This window comes from Salvelinus alpinus, chromosome 7 (genome assembly GCF_045679555.1).
Source record: "Salvelinus alpinus chromosome 7, SLU_Salpinus.1, whole genome shotgun sequence".
NCBI lineage: Eukaryota > Metazoa > Chordata > Actinopteri > Salmoniformes > Salmonidae > Salvelinus > Salvelinus alpinus.
In genome coordinates this window covers 68,982,893-68,996,701 of record NC_092092.1, presented here as the reverse complement: position 1 = coordinate 68,996,701, position 13,809 = coordinate 68,982,893, and the positions used below count along the sequence as shown (strand labels likewise).

The following is a 13,809-nucleotide window of genomic DNA, read 5'->3' as shown; positions in this document are numbered from 1 at the left end:
TCCCGCCAACCCCTCCTTTTACGCTACTGCTACTCTCTGTTCATCATATATGCATAGTCACTTTAACCATACCTACATGTACATACTACCTCAATAAGCCTGACTAACCGGTGTCTGTATATAGCCTTGCTACTCTTATTTTCAAATCTATTTTTACTGTTTTATTTCTTTACTTACCTACACACACACATACCTTTTTTTCACACTATTGGTTAGAGCCTGTAAGTAAGGATTTCACTGTAAGGTCTACTACACCTGTTGTATTCGGCGCACGTGACAAATAAACTTTGATTTGAAACCCAGATTCGTCTGTCGGACTGCCAGATGGTGAAGCGTGACTTATCACTCCAGAGAACGTGTTTCCACTGCTCCAGAGTCCAATGGCGGCGAGCTTTACACCACTCCAGCCGACACTTGGTATTACACATGGTGACCTTAGGCTTGTGTGCGACTGCTCGGCCATGGAAACCCATGTCATAAAGCTCCCGACGAACAGTTCTTGTGCTGACATTGCTTCCAGAGCCAGTTTGGAACTCGGTAGTGAGTGTTGCAACAGAAGACAGACCATTTTTACGTGCTTCAGCACTCGCCGGTCCAGTTCTGTGAGCTTGTGTGGCCTACCACTTCGCGGCTGAGCTGTTGTTGCTCCTAGACATTTTCACTTCACAATAACAACACTTACAGTTGACCGGGGCAGTTCTAGCAGGGCAGAAATTATTAACTGACTTATTGGGAAGGTGGCATTCTATGATGGTGCCATGTTGAAAGTCACTGAGCTTTTCAGTAAGACCATTCTACTGCCAATGTTTGTCTATGGAGGTTGCATGTCTGTGTGCTCAATTTTATACACCTGTCAGCAACGGGTGCGGCTGAAATAGCCGAATCCACTAATTTGAATGGGTGTCCCCATACTTTTGTATATATAGCGTACCTGTCTTATGAATTATTTAGGAACCCATATGTGGAGACGATGGAGGTTGCTGAGAAGAACTAGTTTTGTTGTTGTAGCCAAATATTGAGCCAAGAACTCCATCTAGTGGAGATAGATTGCCGCTCAGATGTGGGTTGTAGGTGCTTTAGCGTCATCTACCGGCGAACACAAGTTATCAAGCCTCTTAGAGTAGTAGTGCTGATCTCGGATCAGGTCACCCTGGTCCATATCATCTTGTTCATTGTGACCTAAAAGGAAAACTGATCCCGAATCAGCAGCCCTACTCCGAGACACTGGTCTTCCATTAAATAAAGACATTCAAGACATATAACCAAACATGTTATTTTATTATCTTAAAAAGTAACAATCCCCAAAGGTTATATCACACACACTAGAACAACAGTAAACACCATGACTACACAAAAAGGGACTTAGATATTATAGACATAAAAAATCCCTCTTATTGTTGACATTATTTTACTAAGCATGACAGACCAAGATCATCTACAGTATGACATACCGTCACAATTAGAAACAACGTTATTGAACTCCATTATAAATCCGCAATGTTAAGGGAAGACATTTCATGGACTGTCAGAATTTCATATGAAATATTTTCAATATAAACAGAACATCCTTCTTGGATGGCTTTTACAGCAACCAGAGAACAGGCATTTATTTCAGTGCAAACATGACAATACAAGGCAGTCTTGGCTGCAATTCTCCCTTTTGATTTCAGAGGGAATTGATGATGTTGATCATTATTTGAAAAGAGCTCACAAAAACTGAAAATTGACCTTTTCAATGCGTTGTCATTGGACTGGAACTGTACTACCAAAGTGACAAGGTTGACACCACTCCCTTCATAGGCTCATCATCACACTGTATGAGACATGGATACTGATGGTACACAGTGCTGAGAGGACGGTGATGTATCCTACGGAAATGCTGTGCTATAAGAGGTCACCTTTGACCTTTGATATCCTTAACATCATTAAATAGAGGAGAGGAGAACCCCCCCCCCCCCTTCTAATCAAACCGCACAGAAATTATTACATTTCTGTTGGGGGAAGTGAGAGTCAAAAAGTGAGAATTGCGTGAGAAGAACACCTCTAATAAACTCAGACAGAGAGAGGGGCTAAATAGTCAAGTAGCGCATACAGGTGAGCTCTGCTGTCGTGAGAATGACAATAGGAGAGTCAGTCCAGCACTTTGACATGGTCTTTGTGTGAGTCATTTCTAGGGCTTTTACATTGACATTCACAGGATACAGGCTGATGACAGTGATTTGTAAGAGGAGAGCCACTACTCTACTGTTGTGGAGGTAGTTGTATTAGAATCTGACAACATAGGGTAAAATATGAAAACAACTCAGAGGGGTGGAGAGAGAGGACTTTATCTGCCTCTATAAAGAGAGAGGACTGACCTTATCTGCCTCTATAAAGAGAGAGGACTGACCTTATCTGCCTCTATAAAGAGATAGGACTGACCTTATCTGCCTCTATAAAGGGGATGGTTTTCGACGTTGTCCATATTCAAAAGTCCCTTGTTGTTAATTTGAACATCGAATGCATTGAACAGGAAAATACCACAGGTAATAGCACCAGGAATAGTGTGACATTTTTAATCCAATAAAAAGAAAAGTTAGGTTTCTCCATTGTTGGCCATGACTGCCGTGTAGTACTGCTTAGAAACTCAATCCCTGTCGGGCATTGAGGCCTTTCCTTAATCTGTATTTACAATGTACCAAAATGTGCTGAGAGACCTGATTCTATGTAAACATTAGCTCTAAGAGCCCAGTTCAAACACTTGGATTTTGTTATCTAGATTACAGCAGCGTCAGGGCTGGGTTCAGTACCATGGAACAGAGGGGTACTCTGGCACACCAATAGTACCCTACAGAGAGAGGTTGGATGGACTGGACATGTTGCACTCCTAACATCACTAGGATAACATGTCACTTGAACCCTACGTAAGACTGTCATAATAATGTCATAGTATTATAAACCATAATGACAGCTGCTTATGTCACTTGACACAGTTATGACACAAACCATTACTCAGGTATGCTAATTGTCTAGATGTATGGCCAGACAATTAACAAGCCTAAACAACGGTTTCTGTTAGGACAGCTGTAAATCAGTCGTCATGAGCTGACATAACGGTTTATTACATGTTATATTATCATGACAGCATTATGTAGGCCTTATGGCAGAGGGGTCAGGTAAAGTCTAGCTAGCAGGACTGTGTATGCATCGCATTGTGTCAGAGCCTCATGTGAGCCAGCAGAGGGGGCTAAAGAGTATGTTTAAAAAGCTCAACAGCCACACATAGCCAAAAAATGGTAGGAGTGTAATTACGCGTGACCTGAGATTAGAAAATTTTACATTTGACACCAAAATAAATGACAGAATATCAACTGGCAGGTCAAAGTCAAATCAGTCACATGAAATAAATAAAAACTGCTCAGTAAAAACAAAAACCTAAAAAAGGACCTGTAGAATGACGTTTCTTTTCTTCTTCCAAGGTTTAGAATGGGATTGAAAAAGATCAATGCTTTTAAATATTTTTATAAATGTAATCTTGTGAGAAGTGGTGTTACAATGTAGTGGTGAGTATCACAAATTCAAATATTACCCAACAGAAGATGAGGAAAACTAATCAAAACCATTGCATGACAGATTGACAATGTAATAGCAGTCGCTGAACGGGCTGGTGTGGTGTATGTTGTGTCAGCCAGTCTGGATACTATAACAGTCCCAGTGAGGTGGAGGAGCTGTACTCATCCAAACCCAACACCTCCCTCTTCATTTGATCTCCCTCTCCTGCCACTGTCACACACTGGTGATGGAGGCCAAACAGTTTGAGGGTTTCTGGAGTTTCTCGGGTTGGGTGGTAGGCGGCGGCTCTGGAATGGTCCGGAAGGTGAAAGGTGGACCGTTGCCCGTGGCGATTCCCAGGTGTCCGGGACTCAGAGCCAGGTTCTGACGTCTGTTGCTCTCCACGATGCTGGAGGTGTTTGAGGCCAGACTCTCTCGTGTGCTGAGCCAGGAAGAAGAGGAGAGGAAGGGAAAGAACAAAAAGAGAACAATAGAATGGTGAAGAGAATGAGGAGAAAGAAGGAGAGAGGTCCGAACACAGAAGCATGTTATGCTGCCTTCCCTTGTTTGTGTGGAATAGTGTGAGAGCAGAAAGTATCCGATTGATTGTTGACACATGTTGTCTATAAAGTTTTCCAGCTATAGGCAGCACTTATTGAGGTTAGGGAGTTCCCTTCAAGTAAATCAAAACTTGATATCCTCTCCATGTTAACCAGTAACTGCTGTAACCACTGTCATGAGAGAGAGGGGGGGGGGGTACAAAAGGTGAGAAGAAAAGATGGGTATAGCAAGAAGAACGAATGAGAGAAGAGTTATAAGATACATAACCTCTGGCAGATATAGACACTTATAAAGTGTGGTTCTCATTCATGGTTTGTCTGATGTTACAAACAATTCCATTGTAGAGAACATTACATTACTGATAATATTTAAGGTATTATCTGTATGACAAGATAGTTGTTTGGAATGGTGTCTTACTGATTTAGAGAGTAACAGCATGTCAAAAAAGTCTGATCATGCCTGTTTCTATCTTTTCACCGCCAGCTAGACCAGGTCACCCATGAAAGGTGGATGTGGTTCTCCTCACTGGCTCCATCTGCAGGCCAAGACTATGGGAGAGAGGGGTGGAGCAGAGCTGCCTGGGAGGGAGGGGCCAAAAGACCAAGTACCAATGCCCTTTCAGTCACACAGGAGATTAGTGACATCTGTCCTGAAGAGCTCCACATGATCACTAGTGTGATCCCAACCCAACAGAGTGGAAAACCACATCACACTTCTTATCACCGTTCTTCACAGGAAAATAAAATGACAAAGTCGTTAGAGGCTGGGAAATAGGCAACCGAATCTACAAAGAAGGGCCACCACTAACTCCAAGCCATTTCAAATCGGCAGCGGTCACTGTTTCCAGTTCCACAATCACTTCCATAAAAGGTTGCCCATCTTGTTTGAATAAGCTGGCTGAGGAGGCAGGTCAGTCTGCTGAGGAGGCAGGTCAGTCTGCTGAGGAGGCAGGTCAGTCTGCTGAGGAGCATTATCTAGAGACAGCCAAACGTCTGCTGAATACAGAGACATTATTTTCCATTACTGGCCATGGGGGAGAGCGGGAGGCCGTGGCTGGAAACATGGTAGGGGCTGAGGGGAGGGGGAACTCAGCCAGAAAACAAATGAGCCGATGGTCCCAGAGGTTCTGAACTGCAAACCTAAGCGTGATACCAACCAATCAAAGACGAGCGGCGCTAGCGCGGGCATCCATCTTGTTTAGAGGCTGGAGCATGTGGTCGGGGTTAGACACAGGAAGACACGTGACCCTAATGAAGCGTCACACACTCCCACTATGCCAGAGGGGCCCGGGTGAAAAGGATTTAGCAAAAACAGGCAGTGTTGTAATGCACAAAAGCTTTTGGGGGTTGCTATCTGTATAATGTAAGACCACAGTTTAATAGTCTTTAAAAACACCCGGAATACAATTCTTTACACAATTTGAAAGTACATTGAAAAACGGTGAGGTCCGTTCTTTGCGGTAAAGTAGATTCAGACATGCCCTAACGACTTAATCACATTTTGAACAAGTCTTTGTTTATAGTTATGGCTTTTAGGATTTAGAGGCTCAACTTTTCTGTTATGAGAAGAGAGAGCTGTGTGTCAGCTGAGACAGTTGTGACCCGACAGATGAACTATGCACACTGTGACAGAGAGAGGCCTGAGCTGAGGGACTCCCCCTTTCTCTCTCTACCACCGATGAATATCAAAATCCTCCAAAACCTCCAGACTGTATGTTGCTTATGGGACCAAAAAAGGTAATACTTTGTCGGCTGAAGGTAAAGCCATGTGAATGGTTGCCGTAATGGACATATTTCAGTGACAGACACCATGTATCACGAGAAAAAAAAACTCCACAAAAACACAGATGTCTGCTTACGCTCAAGTGATTCACTAAGACACTCAGAAGAATACCACAGTTCAAATGAACGTGAATCATTGAGGGAAGCACAGACATCAGAAAGAAAGAAAGAAACAAAGCAAACCAAATCCATTCAGAGCAAAAATGTTGTTTTGTAAACAGAAAAGCAAAAGTTCACATGGATGAGAGGCAATTATGGAATTGGGGAACATTGGAAACTCCTATTCTGTCTCTTCTACGGGGCTATAACCATGATAGGTTGTACTTCAGATTCACTAGAATCAACAGCACCATATGGAATAATATTACCAGTCCATTATGTTCTCATGTGAGAACAATAATCCCACCATTAGTCTATTCACAGAATAAGAAGCCATCCCCTCTCATGACCACCGACCACACAAACAGAGAGGCTGAGTGAGTGTGTGAGTGTGTTGTTGTCACCCGACGAGGCTTACCGTGGAGAGTTAAATCCACTGTCCACTGTAACACTACTGCTGTCCATGCTGTCCAGCCTGGCTGAGTGGGCTGACTGCTGGCTCTGGTTGTTGTGCTCACTCTCCTTGGGGTTGGGGAAGGTCAGGTTCCTCTCAAACCTGCGCTGGAGGTCCCTCTCCTTCTCCCGCTCCAGCAGCCACTGCATGGTACCCCCCCCTCCCCCCCCTCCGACCCCACCACAGCCCTCTGGGGACTTCGGCTCCTGCTCTGCCTGCTTGGCTGAGGCGGCGTCCTCCAGCTCGTCGTCATCAGACACGTTGTAGTAGTCGAAGGAGGCTTCCCCGGCCGGGCACGAGCCAGCCTGCTCCATCCCTGAGGGGCCAGAGGAGGGGGGCCGGGGCACAGCTAGCAGGTGGCCCGGCTGCTCAAAGTGCTCCTGGCTGTCCAGCACCTCGGCCGACGACATGACCGGGGTCTTCCTCAGCGTGCTCGACCTGGAGTAGCTACCGTCCCCGTAGCCGCTGGGCAGCGTGTTGGGCGGAGGTTTGAACAGAGTGTCTTTGCTGAAGATGTCCTTCCTCCTGTCCATGCTACCAGAGTTGGTGTTGTGGTGCTGTACTGAACGGCCATTTGGCAAAGGCTCAGGCATCTGGCAGGGCATGGGCAAACTAACACCGTTCTGTCCCTTTGTAGTGTCCTCTTTGTACTCTGGGGGATGAGGGGTCTGTCTGTCGGACGAACAGCCCACCTTCACCTTAGGTAAGCTATCGTGATTGGGTTTTCCTAAGGGACTAGGGGTAGTGAGGACCGCCTCAGTGGATGCATTGCACTGGAAATAGTCCTCAGCCATGCGTTTAGGAGAATAAGCCTTCTGGCTGTCGTAGGCAGGTAAACGGTCTCTACTTTTGTTATTTTCAAGTGTTCTCCCTCCGTCGGGCCCACAGGGGTCAGGGGTTAACTTAGCAGCAGGGGGTGTGGCCAACTTAGCAGCAGGGGGCGTGGCCCGCGAGTGGGAGTACTGGGTGGCCTGGGCTGAGGCCCTCAAGGTCCCGTCATCGGTGTAGTAGCGGCTCCTGTCTCTGTCCCTCTCATCAGGGCTGCGCTCAAAGTAGTCCGGTGGCCCAATCTGCCCGGCCCCGAGAGGCCCTTTGGAGTTGTCCATGGAGCGGGACCGCTCTTTGGCCTTGTTGTCCGAGCGCTCGTTGCGCGACTTCCTCTCCTGCGTGTGGCTGTGGCTGCGGTGCACCTTGGAGTGGGACGGCCCGTGCGAGGGCTCGGGGAAGGGCATCTCCGTCCTCCTCTTGGCCAGCTCTCCCGACACGTCCCACTCTGGGGTGATGGGCAGGTGGGACTCCATGATGTTTGGGTTGCTGTGGGCCAGGTGTCGGGCACGGCTGCGCTCCATGGAGAAGGAGGCGTCCCGTGGCGAGCGAGCCAGGGAGGAGCTGTAAGCCCGGTAGTCCCTCTCAGCCCCCAGGTCCAGGTTGGATCCCTCAGAGGGGTCTCCCCGGGAGGCACGGGTCTTACTGTGGGAGCGTGACGGCTTACCTTGGGGCTTGCGGTGTCCGCGGCTCCTCCTGCTGCGTGCGCTGTGCTGGGCTGACGAGCTGGCCTTGCTCCTCTGAGCCCTCTCCTCCTCCAGCCTCTTCATCACGGCTGTGTGTCTAGCCACGTTTTCCACCGTCAGGTCCGGGTTGATCCGCCTGATGATCTCCATCTCCACGTCGCGCGGCACGGCCGTGGGCGTCTCCTCGTCCCGCAGAGGCCACTCCTCCGGGGGGAACTGGGCCGAGAAGGTGGTCAGCTGCTTGGTCTTGTCCTTCTTGAAGCTCAGCCGGAACAGCTTGAGGCCAAACTTCTTGGACTGCTTCTCCCCGCTGCTGCCCCCCTCACGGTGCTTGGTCAGGGTGTCCGACTTGAAGGGGAAGCTCAGGGTGCTCCGGGTCTTCTCTGTGGAGGTAGGCTGGGGCTGGGTCTGTGTGGGTGTGTGAGGGGAGTGGGGTGAGTGAGGGGAGTGGGGAGAGTAGGCCTCTCGGTGCTCCTTAGGGGACTTCCTGGTGAGGGTGGTGTGGTGGCTGGGGGGGTCGTCACGGTAACTATTATAGGAGTCTCCATGGTTCTTAGGATGGGACCTGTCCCTGACACAGCCAGAAGTGGAAGGGGTGATGGTTCCAGAGAGGGGGGAGGTACACTGTTGCTGTTGTTGTTGCTGCTGGCGGTCAGGTATCCTCTCATCCAGGTGGTACCATTTGGAGCTGGTCCTGATGAGAGAGGGCGTGATGAAGTAGGTCTGGGGCGTGACGATGAAGTAGCCCTCTGGTGTCGGGTAGATCTTCCTCTCCCGGACCAGCATACTCAGCGTGTGGTGGAGAATCTCTGCTGTCGGCGTGGGCACACCTAGACAACGACACGGATAGGAACATGTCAGAAATGTCAAACATAACATTCTGGATGCGTCCCAAATGGAACCTTATTCCCTGTGAAGTGCACTATATCATCTGGTGTATGCATCATTAGTGATATTATCATATATAACAGCATTGAATGTTCATTACTCCGCTACAGATGAGCTATGATTGTATAAACCAATCCATCGATCATGAAAACTGTCATTCCCTCAATACATCAACCATATGGCGGATGTGGATCTGTCTGATGGTAATCTGACTGTACAGGTTGTTATGGCTTGTTACAGCATTTCGCTACACCCGCAATAACATCTGCTAAACATGCGTATGTGACAAATAAAATTTGATTTGATTTGTAGCTTGTTACAGCTTGTTATGGGTTGTTATAGCTTGTTACATGTTTTTATAACTTGTTATGGGTATACAAAACATGTCTTCACTGTCTGATCAGCCCTGTTGGGAAGCAGTAAGCCGGTGACACGTACTATGTCCCAAATGGCACCCTATTCCTTATATAGTGCACTACATTTGAATAAGGTGCCATTTGGGACACACAGAGTGCAGCAGTAGCAACTCCCCATCCACTCCTCCATGCCATTCACATCACAGTATAGTACCGTACAGTATAGTACAGTATAGTCCAGTATAGTACAATATATTCCAGTATAGTCCAGTATAGTCTAGTACATTACAGTATAGTACAGTATAGTATAGTACAGTATAGTCCAGTATAGTACAATATATTCCAGTATAGTCCACTATAGTCTAGTACATTACAGTATAGTATGTTATAGTATAGTACAGTATAGAACAGTACATTACAGTATAGCCCAGTACATTACAGTATAGTATGTTATAGTATAGTACAGTATAGAACAGTACATTACAGTATAGTACAGTATAGTACATTACAGTATAGTATAGTATAGAATAGTACATTACAGTATAGTATGTTATAGTATAGTACAGTACAGCACAGTATAGTATGTTATAGTATAGTACAGTATAGAACAGTACAGTACAGTATGTTATAGTATAGTCCAGTACATTACAGTACTGTATAGTATGTTATAGTATAGTACAGTATGTTGTAGTATAGTACATTATAGAACAGAACAGTATAGTCCAGTATAGTATGTTATAGTATAGTACAGTATAGAACAGAACAGTATAGTACAGTACAGTGCTGAGCTGCTTCACTTCACTGGAGGTAGTATTACTCACAGTTACATCATGGTGCCCTTTCAGCCCGGCCAGCGTGATGCAATCCCACCAGCCATTCAGCCAGCCAGCCATTCAGCCAGCAAGCCATTCAGCCAGCCAGCCATTCAGCCAGCCAGCCGCATATGCAGGCTGAGGCTGCAGCAAAACACAGGCAGGCGAGGCAGCGAGCGGTCATACCCACCTCTGACACACACGCAGCAGGCCGCCCCACCACGACTACACTCTTCCCATACCAATAAAACCTGCTCCCATTCTCACACACACACCCACACATAGAATAGCTTCACTACAATACTTGGCATGTGATAGGGAAAGGCAACTATTGTGTCTGTAATTTAAAAATTTAAAAATTAATTTTATTTCACCTTTATTTAACCAGGTAAGCTAGTTGAGAACAAGTTCTCATTTATAACTGCGACCTGGCCAAGATAAAGCAAAGCAGTGCGACAAAAACAACAACACAGAGTTACACATGGAATAAACAAGCGTACAGTCAATAACACAATAGAAAAAAAGAAAGTCTATATACAGTGTGTGCAAATGGCGTGAGGAGGTAGGCAATAAATAGGCCATAGTAGCGAAGTAATTACAATTTAGAAGATTAACACTGGAGTGATAAATGAGCAGATGATGATGTGCAAGTAGAGATACTGGTGTGCAAAAGAGCAGAAAAGTAAAAAAAAACAATATGGGGATGAGGTAGGTAGATTGGGTGGGTTATTTACAGATGGACTATGTACAGCTGCTGCGATCGGTAAGCTGCTCAGATAGCGGATGTTTAAAGTTAGTGAGGGAAATATAAATCTCCAGCTTTAGCGATTTTTGCAATTCGTTCCAGTCACTGGCAGCAGAGAACTGGAAGGAAAGGCGGACAAATTAGGAATTGGCATCACCACCGTCCAGGGTGGTGATGCTAGTCGTGCAGCGAACCGTTGAAAAGCATGCATTTGGTTTTTACTAGCGTTTAAGAGCAGTTGGAGGCCACGGAAGGAATGTTGTATGGCACTGAAGCTCGTTTGGAGGTTAGTTAACACAGTGTCCAAAGAAGGGCCAGATGTATACAGAATGGTGTTGTCTGCGTAGAGGTGGATCAAGGAATCACCCGCAGCAAGAGCGACATCATTGATATATACAGAGAAAAGAGTCGGCCCGAGAATTGAACCCTGTGGTACCCCCATAGAGACTGCCAGAGGTCCGAACAACAGGCCCTCTGATTTGACACACTGAACTCTATCAGAGAAGTAGTTGGTGAACCAGGCGAGGCAGTCATTTGAGAAACCAAGGCTATTGAGTCTGCCGATAAGAATACGGTGATTGACAGAGTAGAAAGCCTTGGCCAGGTCGATGAAGACAGCTGCACAGTACTAATACAAGTACAATACAGGTCTACTGTCACGGAACCATAGAAAGGGATTATTTAAACAGTCATACATCCCTAAAATGAACTGACTAAATATGCTCCCTGCTGAATTAAATCAATGTTAACAGTCTAAAATAGGATAATACATTCCTAGATTCAGCTTAGGAACTGAGTAATGGGACTAAAAGGAAACAGTGTAAATTGAGGGGACAGGTTATTGTGGTGCAAGTTGAGGGGACAGGTTATGGTGGTGTGTAAGTTGAAGGGACTGGTTATTGTGGTGCGTAAGTTGAGGGGACTGGTTATTGTGGTGCGTAAGTTGAGGGGACAGGTTATGGTGGTGTGTAAGTTGAGGGGACAGGTTATGGTGGTGTGTAAGTTGAGGGGACTGGTTATTGTGGTGCAAGTTGAGGGGACTGGTTATTGTGGTGCGTAAGTTGAGGGGACTGGTTATTGTGGTGCGTAAGTTGAGGGGACAGGTTATTGTGGTGCGTAGATTGAGGGGACAGGTTATGGTGGTGTGTAAGTTGAGGGGACAGGTTATGGTGGTGTGTAAGTTGAAGGGACTGGTTATTGTGGTGCAAGTTGAGGGGACAGGTTATGGTGGTGTGTAAGTTGAGGGGACAGGTTATGGTGGTGTGTAAGTTGAAGGGACTGGTTATTGTGGTGCAAGTTGAGGGGACAGGTTATGGTGGTGCGTAAGTTGAAGGGACTGGTTATTGTGGTGCGTAAGTTGAAGGGACTGGTTATTGTGGTGCGTAAGTTGAGGGGACAGGTTATGGTGGTGTGTAAGTTGAGGGGACAGGTTATGGTGGTGTGTAAGTTGAAGGGACTGGTTATTGTGGTGCAAGTTGAGGGGACAGGTTATGGTGGTGTGTAAGTTGAGGGGACTGGTTATTGTGGTGCAAGTTGAGGGGACAGGTTATGGTGGTGTGTAAGTTGAAGGGACTGGTTATTGTGGTGCGTAAGTTGAGGGGACAGGTTATGGTGGTGTGTAAGTTGAGGGGACAGGTTATGGTGGTGTGTAAGTTGAGGGGACAGGTTATGGTGGTGTGTAAGTTGAGGGGACTGGTTATTGTGGTGTAAGTTGAGGGGACTGGTTATTGTGGTGCGTAAGTTGAGGGGACTGGTTATTGTGGTGCGTAAGTTGAGGGGACAGGTTATTGTGGTGTGTAAGTTGAGGGGACAGGTTATGGTGGTGTGTAAGTTGAGGGGACAGGTTATGGTGGTGTGTAAGTTGAGGGGACTGGTTATTGTGGTGCAAGTTGAGGGGACTGGTTATTGTGGTGCGTAAGTTGAGGGGACTGGTTATTGTGGTGCGTAAGTTGAGGGGACAGGTTATTGTGGTGCGTAGATTGAGGGGACAGGTTATGGTGGTGTGTAAGTTGAGGGGACAGGTTATGGTGGTGTGTAAGTTGAAGGGACTGGTTATTGTGGTGCAAGTTGAGGGGACAGGTTATGGTGGTGTGTAAGTTGAGGGGACAGGTTATGGTGGTGTGTAAGTTGAAGGGACTGGTTATTGTGGTGCAAGTTGAGGGGACAGGTTATGGTGGTGCGTAAGTTGAAGGGACTGGTTATTGTGGTGCGTAAGTTGAAGGGACTGGTTATTGTGGTGCGTAAGTTGAGGGGACAGGTTATGGTGGTGTGTAAGTTGAGGGGACAGGTTATGGTGGTGTGTAAGTTGAAGGGACTGGTTATTGTGGTGCAAGTTGAGGGGACAGGTTATGGTGGTGTGTAAGTTGAGGGGACTGGTTATTGTGGTGTGTAAGTTGAGGGGACTGGTTATTGTGGTGTAAGTTGAGGGGACTGGTTATTGTGGTGCGTAAGTTGAGGGGACTGGTTATTGTGGTGCGTAAGTTGAGGGGAAAGGTTATTGTGGTGTGTAAGTTGAGGGGACAGGTTATGGTGGTGTGTAAGTTGAGGGGACAGGTTATGGTGGTGTGTAAGTTGAGGGGACTGGTTATTGTGGTGCAAGTTGAGGGGACTGGTTATTGTGGTGCGTAAGTTGAGGGGACTGGTTATTGTGGTGCGTAAGTTGAGGGGACAGGTTATTGTGGTGCGTAGATTGAGGGGACAGGTTATGGTGGTGTGTAAGTTGAGGGGACAGGTTATGGTGGTGTGTAAGTTGAAGGGACTGGTTATTGTGGTGCAAGTTGAGGGGACAGGTTATGGTGGTGTGTAAGTTGAGGGGACAGGTTATGGTGGTGTGTAAGTTGAAGGGACTGGTTATTGTGGTGCAAGTTGAGGGGACAGGTTATGGTGGTGCGTAAGTTGAAGGGACTGGTTATTGTGGTGCGTAAGTTGAAGGGACTGGTTATTGTGGTGCGTAAGTTGAGGGGACAGGTTATGGTGGTGTGTAAGTTGAGGGGACAGGTTATGGTGGTGTGTAAGTTGAAGGGACTGGTTATGGTGGTGTGTAAGTTGAAGGGACTGGTTATTGTGGTGCA

The 13,809-nt window shown here is 46.7% G+C and overlaps 1 protein-coding gene across 4 annotated transcripts in view; it reads right to left on the bottom strand.

Annotated features, from left to right (window-relative positions):
- Nucleotides 1–1,259: 1,259 nt before the first annotated feature.
- LOC139581599 (storkhead-box protein 2-like) overlaps nucleotides 1,260–13,809 on the bottom strand; it is a 112,961-nt gene continuing 100,411 nt past the window's right edge. For all 4 annotated transcript variants that reach the window (XM_071411537.1, XM_071411534.1, XM_071411535.1 and 1 more), the window contains exons 3-4: nucleotides 6,391–8,767; nucleotides 1,260–3,973 (exon numbers count right to left, since the gene is read on the bottom strand). In XM_071411537.1, the coding sequence (XP_071267638.1) occupies nucleotides 3,766–3,973; nucleotides 6,391–8,767 (2,585 nt within the window). In that variant the 3' untranslated portion in view covers nucleotides 1,260–3,765. The remainder of the gene's footprint in view (nucleotides 3,974–6,390; nucleotides 8,768–13,809) is intronic.